Source organism: Brachyistius frenatus, unplaced genomic scaffold (genome assembly GCF_029030835.1).
Source record: "Brachyistius frenatus isolate BFR_SWC_R1_liver_20210118 unplaced genomic scaffold, ASM2903083v1 Contig_140, whole genome shotgun sequence".
Classification (NCBI taxonomy): Eukaryota; Metazoa; Chordata; class Actinopteri; family Embiotocidae; genus Brachyistius; species Brachyistius frenatus.
In genome coordinates, this window is record NW_027210739.1 from 573,602 (window position 1) to 591,550 (window position 17,949).

A 17,949-nucleotide genomic window follows, 5' to 3' on the forward strand; every position below is an offset into this window, starting at 1 on the left:
GGACGGTTACATCGCTGGCACACAGCTGAGGCACAAACCGCTGAAATAAAAGCACCGATCGCTGTTGTTCATAAAAACTGCCCACAACTCCTGTTTGTTTAGCGGGAGGTGATTTTACATGGACAGTCATTTTAAGGAGAGCTGTTAAAGCCATCGGAGGAAGGAAGGATAAGTGGATGGAGTGACAGTACAAAATGAGTAATTAGAAAGAAAGCAAACAAACCAATAAATCTGGGGTGGAAATAAAAGTTAAATGAATCAACACGGCACATGACTTGGACACTCAGCTCTTCACGAGCTCGTCATAAAGATGCCCAGAGATAAACAGACCCTTATTGCTTTTTCTTATCTTTCCTCTCATCTCCTGGTCTTCTTCCTACCCTCCCTCCCTCTCTCCTTATGACCATGCCACTCCTTGCCTTCAAGCAGCACAACAATCTCAGCAACTCAAAAATAGCTGCATGAATATTCTACCAGAGTCCCCCCTCCCCCCAAAAAAAAGCACCATAAAAAAAAAAACGTTTGCATAAAACCACTCAGAAATAATCTACAATCGTAGATGGAAAAAAATACAAATGAAGTGACACTACATGTGCCCTACCTGGCAAAGAGGAAACAAGTCCAGGTTATAATCCTCTAAAGGCAGCTCCAGGCTCTCCACACATCCCCATTAAAGTGGCCTACTTCCTCTGGTGTGTGTGAGTGTTTGTGGCCGGCTCGCTGGGCTGGTGTGTGTGATTGTGTCAGTGTGGGCTAGGCCAACCAAAGAGAGAGAGAGAGAGAGAGAGAGAGAGAGGGGGAGAGAGAGGGAGAGGGAGAGGGAGAGGGAGAGGGAGAGGGAGAGGGAGAGGGAGAGGGAGAATGCCCAAGAGGAGAAGAAGGTAGACTCCCAAGCTGCACAAACAAGTGAGAAGGAAAGAGAGGGAGGAGACAGAGATAATGAGACGAGACAAATGAGAGATGAGAGCCGGGAGAGAGAAACATGTGGTGTGTATGTCCATCTGAGGTCACCGCTCCATAATGTCCTCCTGATTGTCTGCAAATATTGTCTGACATATAAGTGTGTCCCATTTGTGGCCCCCTGGACCTTCGTTTCTGTGTGAAGATATTAAGGGTCCCACAGGATGCACAGAGAACACAATGGACACACAACCACTGTAAACAAACACACACACACACACACACACACACACACACACACACACACACACACACACACACACACACACACACACACACACACACACACACACACACACACACACACACACACACACACACACACACACACACACATCTCTATGGCACACATTAATGCAGCTACGAAGGCAGAACACTGGTACTGCACTCAGGTCGGTTATCTGTGATAAACTTTTTGGGATCATAGCTTCATTTTTCAAAACGCTGAACTTCCTTTTAATTCTCCTTCAGAATTTCCACTCCCCCCTTTTTTTTAAACATCGAAATCTGGCATCTAGTCACGTATCTTTGGACATTACATGGATTTTATTTAGGACACGTATATCAGACAGAAGTACCTAAATCCTGCCAACTATTAAAGCAAATATAAGATCGTATTTATATGCCAAGGAGGGCAACTTCACACACTTTGTACTTATTTACACAATACAAGTGAGACGATGTCACATCGAACTTAATGTGCACATTTGATTATCTAATATTTCTCAATTGTGATCGAGTAGCAACAATAGTTCCATTGTTGTTGTTTTCTCTAGATATGAACTGTGCAGCTATATATAGATATGTTTGTGCAAACTGCCACAACATGAAGACATCAGCGAGGTCGCAGCTCGCAGAGATTTCCTGAACTTTGTAAGAGCGCTGAAAAATGTCAGTTTCTGTCTTCAACAATATGAATTTATTGTTTTTCCATACAGGCAACCGTATATCCAAAAGTTATGAAGATCTGCCTGTAATGCTTCAACACATGAATCTGCTGCACTACTGGAAGCAGCGATACTCGAGCTAGCACGGCCGATAGTTTGGCAGGTCTACAACAAATAATATAAACAAAAAGTGGACTAATTTATATTTTTTTATGACACCAGGGTTTGAACATCATTTTTTCAGCATCTTAGTTTAAGCATAATACAAATATTTTCCTTTACAAAGCCCCTTTTCATTTATTGACACATGCTAACTTCTCAATATCTATAATGCTGCTTTAACCGAAGTAGCTGCAATAAAACTTGGTTCAAGTAAACTAAAATTTAACATTTTAGAAAAGAAAACATCCAATTGAGCGTATCTGAAATGTATTTTCCATTGACACCTTTTTTTTTTGACTCGTCAATAACGCGACATTCACAACACGCAATATAATAAAAACACTTGGCAGGTGTGATAAAAGCCTTAAACGTGTGTGCCAAATATAAGAGAAGCACATGACTCAGTTTGTCCTGAACAAACAGACGTACCTGTCATGTGTAAGTGGCTAATTGAACCTCGTGATACTCTCCTCTCAAGAGAGAGAGAGAGAGAGAGAGAGAGAGAAGCGCGTGATACTTCTCTCATCTTTCATTCACTGTTATCTCAAGAGACTCTCAATGCTACTCGGGAGAAAAGGCTTCTTCTTCTTCTTCTTCTTTTTTAATTCAGCGTGACGAGGAAGATTTGACATCAAAAGGCAGAAGACACTCACACACCTGCTATCCCTCCACACGGCTGCTCGCGTCAACAAATATTAATCATCGAGAAAACCCCTCGAGAGTTAAAGGTCCAGCACGCGACAAGAAGGTTTCATACGCGGTTCAATAGTTGTTACTGCGAGAGAGAAAAAACGCAAAGGTGCAATCACACTTCTATCAAAACAGTTTCTCTAATAAAAAAAGAATATTAATTATTTGTACAAAGAGAAAATAAGGCACCCTGAGACTGAAGTGTTCCTCTACCTGCCTCTGGAACGACACCAGCATCAATTAAACAGCCTGAGTCACACCGGAGCTATTTATCAAATGACCCCCATCCCGTCGTCTCAGCCTCGGCTTTCCTATTCTGATATGGGGCTTAAAAAACGTCCAAAAAAAATACAAAATAAATGTTGGATGTATCAGTTAGGAAATAGTAAGCCCCATAAATATTTGCTTTTCAGAAGCAAAAAGACAGAAACAGACATCTCCACCAAAAGTCTGATAAAGAACCAAAAAAAAAAAAAAGATCTTTTTACATCTCTGGTTGTATGAATGTGAGTTTAGATTACGGGACGTATAAAAAGTGATATTTACACGCATCACATTCACTCAGACATCGAGACAATATTCAGTCAGCATGAACACGGAATGATATAATCTTAATCCCTATTTATAGAGAGCGCAGCACAAGTCTCACGAGAGCCTCAACCCTGATCTTCAAAACAATATCACAAAAAAATATACTTTACCTTCGACACAGGCATCTGGACACGCAGTTGTTTCTATGAGTGTATGAGTGTTATTATTGCTGTGCGTCCCAGCAGATAGTGGCACACTTCATCCACACACACACACACACACACACACACACACACACACACACACACACACACACACACACACACACACACACACACACACACACACACACACACACACACACACACACACACACACACACACTGACGAAGCACGTGTGCAGCACAAATAAATGCAGACAGCTTAATCCAGTGTGACCATATGGTTTTTTTTTTCTTCCCCCCGTGTCGGTTTTTCTGGACGTTTTTTTAGTGCTGCTTGTTTCCTCCTTGTTCTGGTTCTTGTCTGTGTTGTTGCAGCGGTCCCAGCCTCTCCCCCGGATCGGTAATAACGTGCATGCCAACGTGTGTGTGAGAAACGGAGAGAGGGGGGAAGAGGAGGAGGAGGAGGAGGAGGAGGAGGTGGAGGTGGAGGAGGGGGTTCAAAGAGGGATTTGGTGAAGGAGGGGGGAAATGAAAGGGAAAGACAGATGGAATCAGAGAGAGACGGAGGTGTGATAGCGAAAGGAGGAACTGTAAAATATGTGATGTATTAAAAATGTACAGAAAGACGTGGAGAAGATCAAATGCAACTAACTCTCTGGAGGCTAACTCAGTGTCCTTCATTCATTCACCCCCCCCACCCCCCACCCCCTCTCTCCCTCCCTCCTCCCCTCTCTCTCTTCTCCCACATGCTATTTTTAGAAGTTTCTCTGTTGCAAATCAAAGCACTGAATCAAAACCTATCAAAGAGCAGGATGTTAAGGGCCATGTCTTTCACACCTAATAAGAAACACACACACACACACACACACACACACACACACACACACACACACACACACACACACACACACACACACACACACACACACACACACACACACACACACACACGCACACACACCAAACCTGATCTGTCACAATGGCCATGTGTCTGCCTCAGACCTGAAGGGAGTCATGTAAGCTATTCATCAGGTCTTATCATATCATGTGCTAATATATAATGGACCTTGCAAATAGCTATTTTAAACACCGTCCATTACACCGCACAGACGCCGTCTCCCTCTCCATGTCTGGCTAAAAGTCTATCCAGATGATGCATAAAGTAATGAGTGACATTTAAATAGTCGAATATCAGCTTACGCCAAACTAGATTTCAGTCTTTGCTCTTTTGCTGCTTCCGCCTCTTAACTGGCAGCAGAATGTTTTAAGTTCTCGATCTGGCTGCTGTCGTCAAACACTTTTGCATTGATCAAAAAAACGTCCTCGTGTCACAAAGAGCAGAGCAATTTTCCAATTAAACTATTATCCCGGCTCCGTTACATGTTCAGCCAAACAAACGTAATTTTTTTCAGAGTAAAGAATGTGCATAATTAAAACGGAGACCGAATGGACTTGATGCTCTGCATTACCTTCTCAGGACTGAGTCTGCGAGGCTCTTATCTAAACTACCTGGTGTGCTGATGCATCGCCATCACCCAGCAGTTATGAATAGTTAAAGGTGAGCTAAAGTAAAGCCAAACACAACTCCATCGAAGGGAAATCATTCATTTTTAAAGAAAGCCGAGGGAATTAATAATCCAACACCACAGGCCACAATGATTAACATCACTCTGCCGTGTGTGTGTGTGTGTGTGTGTGTGTGTGTGTGTGTGTGTGTGTGTGTGTGTGTGTGTGTGTGTGTGTGTGTGTGTGTGTGTGTGTGTGTGTGTGTGTGTGTGTGACTGTTAGAGAAACTAGAGGTGGAAGGTAGCGAAGGGGAACAAAGGCAGCGATACAGATAGACAGATAAGAAATGAAAGGGCATGTTTGCACTCGATGGCTGCTGTAAAATGGGAAAAGGTGAAAAGACCAAAATAATAATGAAAGAAAAAAAGAGTGAAGAACAAAATGTGACACCTCACATGATGACGTTTCATCTTTAAGGGTTTATTTCTTGTTTCTTCGTCAGTTTTTCAAATTCTCATCGACACACTTCAGATTAGTGTGCCGGAGAACAAAGAAAGCGCCATGAATAACAAATACGCACTTGAATTACTGACAAATACATCCACACTGGAGAAGTATTATCAGAGGGAGCACGAGAGTTTCTCAGTCTCCAAAGAATCCTTACTTCTGCAGAAAAAAGAAAAAGCTTGAGAGTGCTGTCGCTCCGTCTGATGTCACTGACATACATCAGATAAGTGTGAAGTTACTGCAGCAGCCAGTGGACAGTTGTGGTGAACTGGCACTCACCCTCTTCAGAGAAGAGATTTTTTGATAGCACCTACTCTAAATCTTTATATAAACTTAGTGTGAGTAATAAAATAACAAAATGTTAGCTTAGATATTGTCCCCGCCTCAGCTGAAGACGACCAACTTATTCACAGTTCAATGAGGTATAAATGCTGGCCTGCACTGTTTTGCTCTGTCGTCATTAGATCGTTACAGAAAGACATTTCTGGAAGCACAAATCTAATAAAACACGATGAGTCGCAGATTTACTAGAATATGTTTTGGAAAAGATCCTGACATTTGTACCATTTTGAATGAGCACTAAATTTAGACGTCAGGACAACACTTCGCGAAAATAGCATGCGATGTGTGTGCTTGTGTGTGTGTGTGTGTGTGTGTGTGTGTGCGTGCGTGTGTGTGAAGAAAGGAAAACAAAAGACAAATGGAATTCATCCATGTCTAATTAGACACAATGAAGGGGAAAGTCGGCTTCTGTTGCAGAGAAACAACGAGAGCAAGAGAAATGTTAATCACATGGTCCGGTGCAGATGTTCAACATATCTTACTCTCAATTTAGACGCTTTAAACTTATCATCTTGTTTTCAGACTCTTGTTTTAGGCTGAGCGGTGATATCGGTGCCGACGCCTGCAAAGTTCTTTCTATCTGCCGTGTATGATGTAAATATTTGTGTTTAGATTTCCCCGTTGACATGACAGATGTCCACCCACGTCTCACAGCTTCTTCTTCTCCTCACTGGATACCCGCTGAAACTGCATAAATTTTTTTTTTAAAAACACACGATCCCTCGGCTGCTTGTTTACATCATCCCCGCCCAAAAAAAACACAGAAAACATCAAGTACACACCGATAAGTATGAATACTGTGAATAAATATTCTGGTGGTGGAGTTGTTGATCCTTCAGCCTTGTTTTTACTCAAAAAGACAAAAGGTTTGGACGTGTTTTGTCCCTTGGACTCTAAAGGTAAAATTTATTTCACATGGACAGTACGTTCCCCTGTAGATGACAAAAAAAAAACAGTTTTTTAGTGATCAGAAATAAAGTAAGGAGCTATTTGAGTGGCCTCTGTTAGCATCGTGGTATCTTCAAGTTGTTTGAATCGGGAGGCTCCATGCTTTCAAATTTGAATCCGTGTCAAATTTATAAAAGACAAGAACTGATGTGAAACAGTGGGAAGGTGGTATATCCTGAAAAGATGCTGCCAGCGTGTGCTGTCCTTCCATAATATTCTGTAACCAAACTGACAGCTTCTGCAGTGAATCCTAAACTAAACTGGGCAGTGATTTTATTTCCTATTTGTTATTTTGTGTGGCTGCTTAAGATGCAGCGTGCCCCTGGAAGTGAGATACGATTGCATATTCACCGACACTTCCTATCTGTGCCCGAACTCCATGCGTCTTTGATCGAGTTCCCACTTTTGTTTCATTGAAGGCACGTGCCGACTTACAAAGAACACGTTACAGAAGCGCCCGTCGCATTCTTTAGTTTCATCGGGAATCCACGACTCGACATGTTGAGCGATGGAGTACGACGGAGAGGCGGTGTGAGAGGCTCCCTGTCACACCACGTCACGTAAATGCTGCTTTATAACCACTTCTGCAGCTAAAACAGATTCTCATAAATGAGGAATGAGACAAAGGGAGAGCAGAACAGACACACTTTTGTTCATTAGTGCAGCAGCCATCTTCTTTTCCACCGTTTATGTGAGCTCGTGAGCCGAAGTCGAAAATTGATGTGACTCCGACTGCAAATAGTTTTCTTTCCTCTTCCAACTCAAAGAACGAGTGCAAGCATTGCTCATCAAACACTAACTGTGCAAGTGCGGTTGTGTGTGTGTGTGTGTGTGTGTGTGTGTGCAGCTGTGCAAATTTATTTTTCCAGCAGCTTAGTGGCTAATGCTGCCCAGACAAGAATGTACCGGAAGCTTTCAAGTGAAGCAGCTGAGGGACTTAATGACTGCGGGGTACCACAAAGTGTAGGTGTTAGTTTTTGAGCACGCAAACAAAAGCAAATAAAGCAGCTTATTAAATGAATAGTTTATTTACTGCTCACTGTGCATTCCCTTACTAAAAACATCTTGATTCTTATAAAGAAAAATATCTCCACTAATTGTGCAGTCGCAACTGCTTTTAATTTGAAGGCTTAAAGTACAGCAAAACATTAGTTCACAATTAGACTTCCTTTTTAATACCATTTATTCAGCCCCTGAAAAGGATGACGTTACAATATGAAATAATGTAACGTGAAATAAATAAATATTGGGCAAAGAGTTTTCAAACTGTTAACCGCTCAACAGAGCGGTGCTGCAGTTTGTAATCTGGTAACGATGTCGACTTGCACAAAACAGATCGGTACCGAAGCTCCGATGTGTACGAGTGATTCGAGAGGAACAACAATCTCCTCCTGAAATAAAGAACGGTCCCGACAAAAGTAGGAAAGAGATAGCGTCAGTCTCCCCAGAGCAGATCAGCCCGGCAGGAAGTCAGACAGAGAAAAGCGTAGAGCAGCCAGTCCTCTTTCAAAATAAAACATACAATCATACATCACATCACTAAAATCAACGTCCACCCTTTCAAGTAGGCAAGTTATGTGAAATATTTACAAAATGTTTAGGAGGATGAATGTTTTTTTTTTTTATTGACTAAAACACAGGAAGCTGAATTAACTTTGCCTCCAGGCTACTGCACAAAGCAGGACGTAACAACAACAAACAAGAAAGGGTGAAAAAAAGAAACCATTTAATAACATGCACCCGCTAGAAGCGCAAAAATCAATGAAAAATGACCAAATCAGAGGGTCAAAATAAAATGCGTCACGTCTGAAATGCTCCCAGCGGCAACATATTCAGTTCAGTGTCTTTATGTCGGTCTTCGGTCTCTATGAACGTCCTCTGTTGCACCACATGACAGTTCAACATCGTCTGCTGTGTAATATCCTCGCCTTCATCTCCATGACTATCTGACTCACCCTTAAATCACAGACCACTCTTTGTTTGACTTTTTTTTTCATCTATAACTTCATTTTGTACTATTTGATATCGGGCTAGCAGAGTGACGTAATCCAAGAAAACCGACAGGCCATCAGATATTCAAGCTGAGGTGAGTCATCGTAAACATTTGCTCCAAACCCACTCTGTTAAACATATGCTGTAAGATAAATAAAGCTCCGCACGGAACAGAAACAGGCAAATCCTCATTATGGGAGTCTCAGGGGGACTCGCAGATTAGAGGCCAAGTGAAAAGGGGGATGGTGTCCAGATACCTCCAAAGAGAAGCATTGAAAGTGTTCAAGGACTGCAGGAAGTAGGGCAGCTGCTGACATCAACAGTGTGACGGAAAATAAGCCCATTTGCTGGAAAAACATGAATGAGAAATGTAACACGAGTTGATAAAAAGGAATGTGGTCTCTGCAGCAACTGTGTGTTTTGTTTAGTTTTCTTCTCCCTGGAGTGGATCCTGCTCTCTCTGCACACTTCAACACAGCTCTTGAGGAAGGTGCATGCTTCAGCTAAGTGTGGATTTACTGGGCTTTGTGCACGAGAGGAGCAATACAGTTTCTGACACGAGGGAAATGTGGGAAATCAATGGGCAATTTTCTAAAGCTCCTCGGCTGCGGTTCTTACTCGCTGGCAGGAATACAGACTATCTATTCGCTTTAAAAGATACGTTCTCCGGTTGACTGTGCAGCAACAATGAGGCAGAAATGAAGCTATTGAAGCACCAACAAAGGTTTATTCTTTCACGTTAACTTCTTGGAATATCCACCGGGATGTTTTGAGCTGCACACAACACAAAGTCATGATTCGGGGACGAGTGGGTGGAGAACTTTTTGTGTTTGGTCTCTACAAAATTAAGATAAATATATTGATAGAAACACTGCAGCAGATTTGCTGCATGTTTAGTGTGATTTGAAATTGTTAACTTCGTTTTTAGGCGTTTATCTGATGCAGATCTCTCTAGCGGAAGGATCTGACCCACATGTTTGTGTACATATCTATCTATAGGAGTGTGTGCTCCTTTTTTTTTTTTTGGGCAATATGAAATTACCCGAAGGATGCTTCCCAAGACGCCGAGTAAAATACACAAGATGCTTCGCTTTCAAAGTCTCTCATTCAACCGTCAGGATGCAACAAAGGCATTGTCCTCCAATCTCCCACGCTTGACAAAGCTGATTTGCATATTATTAAATACATCTGGAGTTGACTGAATACAAACTATGTGCCTCCAAGGTACTCCAGGGAAATGCAATCAAAAGTGAACTAATTTGTCTAGATGTAAAATGTTATGATTAAGCGTGTATTCCCACTTGCCTTCGGGACAGCGCTCCGATTTCCATTTAATAAGCGATTACAATGAAAGGTTCTAATAACCGCACAGAGGACAGGAAGGACAGGAAGGATTCTGGGCAGGACGTGTCTGAGATTGTCCCATCAGCTGCTCCAGGACTAATAATGAATTATTAAAAATCCTGTTTGTATATGAAAATATGATGCACTCCCTCCAGCACTTAGCAGTGTTTTTGTAATTATGTCTGTCTGTATCTACAAAAACTGCTAAGTCAGCAAAATTTAAAAATTGAATATTTTAATGAATGTTTGTAATGGCTTAATTTGAACGTTTAGCTTAAATATTATATAACAAATGTATCTCAAACTTTAGACTGATTTCAAAAAGCTCAAGTTTCAGATGTGCGAAAACGGAGGGAAACAATGAAAAGTGATTAAACAGCTAACTGTGGATCGAGTCTTCAGTTAAATACTAAAAGGTTGATTTCGCTTTGTAACAATACATCAGAACATATAGCTTGAAGTTTATTGATCTCATCTTTGATGCTGTGTGTGTTTCCATGTTAATATTTGATGAATTCTTGGGCAAAGTTCTTAAAATAGTTCAAACACTGAAGAATATTTTGGGTAATCAGGTCTCACCCTGGATCTTTTCAGACAACCCAAGAGGGCAAAGATATACACATACACGCAGATAAACAAATAGATAAATAAATAGATGCACATGTAGTGAGACAGGATAAAAGACTGCCGGCTCGTCCTTCTTTCTTTCTCTCTTTCATGAGCTGATTAAATGAAGGGCCGATATACAACAGGTGTGTCATCTACACTCGAGGCTATTTACCCTTTTAATGCCCTTTCTCAAATGAACCGGGATGAATGAGCTGCCGTTCATCAAAAATGAAAGAAGGAATGAAGAAAAAAAGAATTACAAATTAGAGAAGCAAGAAATGTGAATGATGTTAAAAAGAAATGATGTAAATCTAAAAAATAGTCAGATATAAATAAACCATATTGATCTTTAACACCAGTGAAAACTGCTCCAGAAGACATGAATCTGTGTGTTTGGTCCAAAGTTATGACTGGCACTCTCTCTTTTCCAAAAATTACAGAACCTTTGAAAAAAAAAAAGAAAGCTCTTTGCGCAGATTTCCCTGGGTAGTGCTTGAAATGACCAAACTGGGCCGTGGTAATCTCAGTCACGGCTCCCCTGCCGCCAGCCTCTTAATCAGGCCAGTCGAAGCCCAGTGAGCATTTAAAGATCCGTTACGGTGGATCTCTGCGCACCGTCGCGCTACATCACAGGTTCCCAAACTTTGCGGACCGCCTGCCGCTACCAGAACAAATTTCCACAAGAAGCACTTCGCGCTGCAGATGAGACGATAACGTTTCAGTGATTTGACCGTGAAAAGGCGACATAACGACAACGCTTTCAGAAATCAAAGAATGTAGTCGTGAACCAGAGCGCTCCCAAACTCACATCACTTCAAATCAGCAGGAGGAGGCGCGCAGACGCAGATGTTTTCATTCTGCTTCCTCAAAGCAACGACCGATGAGACTGAATCGCACTGCATCAAACCAACGTCAGCATCAAATAACTACGTGAAATGTGCAAGTGGTTGTTAAAAGTGAGAAACGCTCAGTCGTATCAAGCATTTATAACCTCTTTTGTTTTGATACTCCAGCACGTAACTTTACTGTTTTGCTGAACACATCTAACAGCATTTAATTGATAAAGAAATTCATATTTCCCTTATTGGTTAGTAGAGACCCAAAACAGAGCTAAAAGGAGTGAGCACAACTCAAAATGAGAGCTAACGTTGCATCGTATTTGCGGAGGTGTGAATATGCAACCGTTTGCTAACACATGAGCCGAAGGTGGGTTCAACTCGTTTCCACTGCAAGTGTGAAAAAACAAAATCCCAGGTCACCTGTTAGGCCAAAAATACAGAACATCTTCATCCCAATAAGTTCAACAGACACGTATTTAAGGAAAACTGAAGCCATGAACAAAAACTTTGCAAAGTGAAAGGGAAGCGAAACATGAACACAAGTATGTCAATGAAAACACAAAGCAGTCGACCCTCCGACCGTCCCGCTGCGAAACAGCTGATACAACGAGAACCAAACACGCACGTTGGTTTAAATCAAGTACGAGTAACAAAACACCACATCTGCTCTTGTACAGAGTTGACTGAGCTGACACGGACCAAAGCGGAGCAACTATTTAAACGCAGCCGGATAAGACGGCAGCATTTAAAGCTGCCCAAAGACACGTGAGAGCCACTGGAGAAATCTTCATTATGGTGGTGCAAGACTCAATGTGTATGCTTGGGAGTGTGTGGTGTTCACAGGGCATCTGTGATTGGGGGGAGGTGGGGGGGGATGGAAAGGGGGCCGGGGGGAGGGGGGGGATGCACCATATATATGCATTCCCATGTGCTCATGTGTTTTACCGACTCGTCTCAAACAGGAAATGCTCCTACATACGTGTGTCCATGTGTCGTACCTGCTCGAAATGCGGGACGGTGGGTTCCCTCCTGTGAAGCTGAAGCTGCTTGTCAATGTTGTCCTTCAGGCACTGACACACGCGGCGCTTCTGGTCGGCTGAATAAGCTTCCAGGCTGAGCAGGCAGTCACACTTCTGGAGAGGGAGGGAGAGGGAGAGATGAGCGAAAAGGGGTGGAGGAAAAGACAGCAGGCAATTAGGCATCTACTGTCAGAGAAGTAGAGAGGAAGCGGCGTCTCCTGATCCTCGGGCAGCGAAAGCATTGAAGACGGGTAAAGCTCAAGAGAACAAATTAGCGGATTACAATATGAAGCGTGAATGAAAGAAAAATGAATGAAAGGCTGTTTTAAATAAGACTTTAAGACCAGCAGTGTGATGAAAAAAAAAAAAAAACAGAAGTGAGTGCATTCAGAAAAGGACAATAACTAACAAAAGAGCTTGATTTTTTTTTATTTATTTTTTTTATCGGTCACGAGGGTGTTTGAAAATAAACGCAGTTTCCTAAAAGGATTCGAACTGTCCTTCATATTCAGACGTCATCTGAACTTTGTTTGTTTTTTTACCGCAGAGCGAGAAGTGCGTACAGCAAACTGCTAGCTTTAGTGAAATTAAATAACGGCCGGTATCCACTCTAGGCAGAACTTGATATGCTGAAAAAATGATGACGCAACCGAGTATCAAGATGGTGAAGAGTACAAATCAATGCATCTCTGGGGAATACACGACAACCAGTATTTGACAGCCGGTGTTTAATCGGCAAGAGTTGGCGACGTTCGGTCTGATAAAGTTTTTCACTCATAAAACATAAAAAAAAAAAAAAACATCGGCCATCTTCAAGACATCCAGAATCTGTGATCTGTTGTCTGATGTCAGTGATGTCCGGATTACATCATTATTGGATTAATGGGCTCATTTGCTTTTGGCCACGATTCCAGCAATGTACTTTTGATAAAAGACTGAGCTTCTATTAAAAAAGAAAATAAAAAGGAGTTTATCTTTGAGGTTGTATAAAATCCAGAGTGAGAAAAGGTGTCTGTTGAAAAACAGACAAAAAGGCTCTGACTTTAACATTTTAAACATTCAGCACATCTTTTTTTTTTTTTTTTTTTCCACATCAACGTTTGTATTTGCTGCTGCAACCATTAACGGACATTATTTTAGCTCCCTCACAGAACTGACTGACTGACTGCAGATGGAAATGAGCTCGTATCTAAATCTGGTACAAAGCATCTTTTCTCTCAGAGATGAATGCATTTCGTGTGCGGCCTCTGTCGTAAATAAATCTAATAAACCAATAACTGGGATTTCGCTACTGCCTTTTAAAACGGGAACAAAGCTTCGGTTTATATTAGCGTGTTGTGTGTAATACGCGGTAATGCTTAGCACATTTCTGATTTGGTAATCCACGTCTGTAATTACCGAGACAGCATTTCCTGTGGAAACACAAAACGTATGGTTCTCGCAGTAAAATCTCTACCAGCATTACACATTCACATCAACTGAGGTTGAAGACCTGATGCACTTAAAGCCTGCATTGATGGTTGTAGGTTCAAGGCTGAACGTATGAATTCACCATTTCAATGTAAAGCACTTAATACAGACAGATAAGAGACGGGAAAAAAATGTGAAGTTAGACGACAAAAGCGTTTATGATATTGACTGTTTTCAACCGTATGAGATGATGAAATAGAGGCTTTTTCACAGCAGACTAGAAATCAATGTTGATGTTCTCTGATGTTGGACTGAATCTGAGTCTATAAGGGTGCAACAATAATACACACACACACACACACACACACACACACACACACACACACACACACACACACACACACACAAACATACAGACTTCAATGTAAACAAACCACATAACATTGCTTTCTGTGTTGTTGTTGTTGTTGTTGTTTTTTTGTTCTCATGTCAAGCGTAGATTCTACATGTCAGAAAAGGTCAGCAGACGTTCTTTTACAGAAAGCCGCAAGGTGAAGTGAAACATGAGCAGCCATGAAGCTGGAAATAATTCTGTCCCCGATGTTTCCTGAAAACCACGTTTCGAGGGACCGTAACGGCCGCGATGAGCAAAAACACACAAGCTGGATCGTCTTTTTATTGATCTGAACACAGAAAATGGAGGAAAAGGTTGTCGAGGTTTGTACCTGCTGTATTCCATCTACAAAAAAATGGAAGTAAATTAATAATTAAAGGAAGTTTCTGTTTGTCTAAGCTACAGGCATTAGATAGCTGACTGATTACCTGATTTAATGGTTCTATTATAGATATTATATTAACACAGATCCATGCGACCTTTTTATTCAACCTTTTGGTCTTTTGTACTCTACATATTTTTTTCAAAGCATCGCAAATGGGGCTTTGACGTGGATCAGTCTTGAGGCGTCATCCCCTCCATGACCTATAAGACACATGTCTCTAAAAGATAGAGCCACAATAGAACAAGGAGGGAAACGAGGACATCAGCGGAGGGTCATCATGAACCCTCCGTCCAACGAAGAAACGAGGGACAACTTAAAAACAATGCAGAGGCTCGGAAAACATCGCCTCATATGTTCAGGTCTTTCCAGGCAACTCCTCCACCGCCCCACGAGAGATGGAGCAACATCTGCGTGAAGCAATTCATGACCCCCGGTGGCAGCATCCACCTGCATCCACACACACACACACACACACACACACACACACACACACACACACACACACACACACACACACACACACACACACACACACACACACACACACACACACACACACACACACACACACCTTTACATAGCGTACACACCAGCTTGAATTCCTTACTATAAATGCATCCCTACTCTCGCTCCATATTCAGAAGATGTGATGATTTCAAAACAACGCTGTATTACAGAATAAAGAGTCGTGCGTTTTTGTTTCGCATCACATTTTTAAAATGCTCTTCTCGGGAAATCCTACCGATGATTCACGCGTCTCCAGCTATCATTTACATTTCTCTTCTCCATCTGTTATTCCATTATTACACACCAGTGTGCTGCTCCTGACAGCGACATGTACACATCACGGCATTACATCGGTTCAAACCATCAGTCGTGCCTGTAAACTGTCGACAGCTGGTCACAGATCAGATGTTTTAAGCAGGAATGGTCCGGAGCCAGCTGGAGCTTTCTATAATGTTCCCACCGCAGTCTATTTCAAAAAACATCTGTCTCTAAGTTTGACCCAGATTTAAGTGATACTTCCCATTTCTGCACTATATTTCTCTTAAGGTTAACAAAAATGAGCAATTTTAAAGTTTTAAAATCACAAATAAATTGAATTAACTAACAATCTTACCCGTGTTGCAACCAAATCAGCTGCAACATCTATTCAATTTGAAAAAATTCACTTGAATCTGCCCGAGACTGTGGAGGCAGGTCCTCGGGGATGTTTATGTTAAGTCATGTTTGGCACCGTACAGCCTCCTGTCAGTGGCCCGCTGCTGGACGACTAGCCGGCCTTTTCCAAGACAAACTGATCTGTCAGTTTCAGCAGCTGAGTCAAATCGTAAACAAAGCCGATGACTATTTATCTTATTTATAAAATTATTACCTAAATAATCACATTAGTTAAAGTAGGTAATGGTTTCCTTACTCTAGCTCCTACATTGGTGCACCCTTGTTTCTAAATGCACCCCTCGAACAGATAAACAGAAGAGCTAATAATATCAAACTCAGTGATTGGCCACAGGTTTGGCATGGAGTGGCTAAAAATACGGGCAGAATTTCCCCTTAATCAGATTGATTAAAGTGCTCCGTGGTTGAAGCCCCCCCCCCCCCCCCACCCCCGGAGCCATCTGGCAGACGAGTTGTCAACGTGTCACTGGACGGCCGTCAACACGGCTCACCTAAACAGCCTCAGCACAGGTTAGCACCCTTTAAATGACAGCTAATATTGTTGGTTTAAAAACGACCCGTTTCTAAAGCTCTGTCCTCGTGTGGCAAAGATCACATATAATTCAAGTTTAAAGGCACAGTTGGACATTTTGGGGACATTTACTAATTTGTTGTGTTGCTATGAATCAGATGAAACTCACGCCGGTGGCTTGGGTCAATTAGCCATCTCAAACCAAAGCTAACCAGCTGCTGGGTGGAGCTTCATTTGCATACAGAAACAAATACTAACGTGGATTCACTCCTCTCATCTGCTGCTCAGCATGCTCATTTTAGGGGAATTATTTTCAGAAAGACCAAAAAAAACAAAAAAACACTGATTAGAAGGAGTGAATTTAGCTAATGGGACCACAATGACGTGTAGAAAACATTTACTGACTTTGTATTTCATGAGAGAAGTTGGCACTTCTTGAAAGTTGGTGGTTTTTGATTGGGAATCTATTGGAGCCAGAGTTGTTTTTTTTTTTTTTTAGTCAGCCCCTGGTGGCCCACAGAGGTATTTCACTTTAAGACAATTACGCATTCGCTTCACTTTTTTGTGCCCGGAGATTATGTCCATTTTTATATTTAGTCTGTGATTCCAACTGCAACTCAATCTCAGCTTCAATTATTCTCTGTGCTTTGTGCACCGGTTGCAGATGATAGTTTAACTCCTTCAGATGAAATTCAGTTTACTTCAGTACACGAGTGTTTTAAAGGAAGAAAATTGAAGCAGGTAGAACTCGTTTTTAAAAGTACATATATAGAGAGAATGCAGAAAAGAAATAGAGGATCAGTGCTCTAATAGTTATTTTGATATACTTCCCAAAAAGAAAAATACATAAAAGCAGGAATGGTACAATGTAAAATCTTAAGCAGCTTTTTAGACCAAGTATCAAGATTAAAGTACTTTTTTTTTTTTAGTGTAAGTCCCCATACACCGACACACCAAGCACTTTCCTACCCCATCAGTCATCGCCGTACGCTAGAGCTGCTCAATGGAGCTAGCTACACATAAAACTAGCAGCACGTCATTGTCCTAATACCTCATAGTCCTGCTTAAAGAGGCGCAGGCTGCAGTCAATACTTCCATGTCCAAATCTCTCAGTCATAACCTTCGTCCTCTCCACCGTTTCTCCGCAGTGGGCTATTGGGTTTCACCTCCAAGCCATCGAGGCTTTGTAACTGCAGCACTTAATGGGTTTAAAGCTGCCACATAAGTGACATGTAAACAAGACTTAATGATGCTTAAGCGGCGAGCCGCCTCTTAGTGTGGAGCATCCTCACTACTGTAACTGGATGTTGAGGAAACTTAAACTCTCTTTTCCTATTTACTGTCGTCTCCATATTATTTGATCTTCTTACTGTCCTGGCACATCTGAAATATCTCCTCCATGGATTCACAAAAATAATGTTGTACAGATTCCCAGAGAATGAATCCTAGGACTTTGGTGAGCCTGTCAAGTAGCACCACCATGAGTTTTTACATTTATAACCTCTTGACAGCTATTGGATGGATTGAAATAAAAATGTGTCACAGATATTCACGAGGATGAATTGTTATA

General features: G+C 41.7%; 1 protein-coding gene and 1 long non-coding RNA gene across 10 annotated transcripts in view; one reads left to right on the plus strand and one right to left on the minus strand.

Annotated features, from left to right (window-relative positions):
- rgs3a (regulator of G protein signaling 3a) overlaps window positions 1–17,949 on the minus strand; it is a 121,565-nt gene that overhangs the window by 39,850 nt on the left and 63,766 nt on the right. For 7 of the 9 annotated variants that reach the window (XM_069715262.1, XM_069715265.1, XM_069715264.1 and 4 more), the window contains one exon: window positions 12,480–12,614. In XM_069715262.1, coding sequence (XP_069571363.1) covers window positions 12,480–12,614 — 135 coding nt within the window. Of the gene's footprint in view, window positions 1–601; window positions 721–3,400; window positions 3,796–12,479; window positions 12,615–17,949 lie in introns of those variants that run through there. The other 2 variants (XM_069715269.1, XM_069715270.1) reach the window with 2 other exon arrangements.
- Window positions 5,119–17,949, plus strand: part of LOC138630755 (uncharacterized) — a 103,796-nt gene continuing 90,965 nt past the window's right edge. The window contains exon 1 of the long non-coding RNA XR_011311664.1: window positions 5,119–5,161. This is a non-coding gene — a long non-coding RNA (uncharacterized lncRNA). The remainder of the gene's footprint in view (window positions 5,162–17,949) is intronic.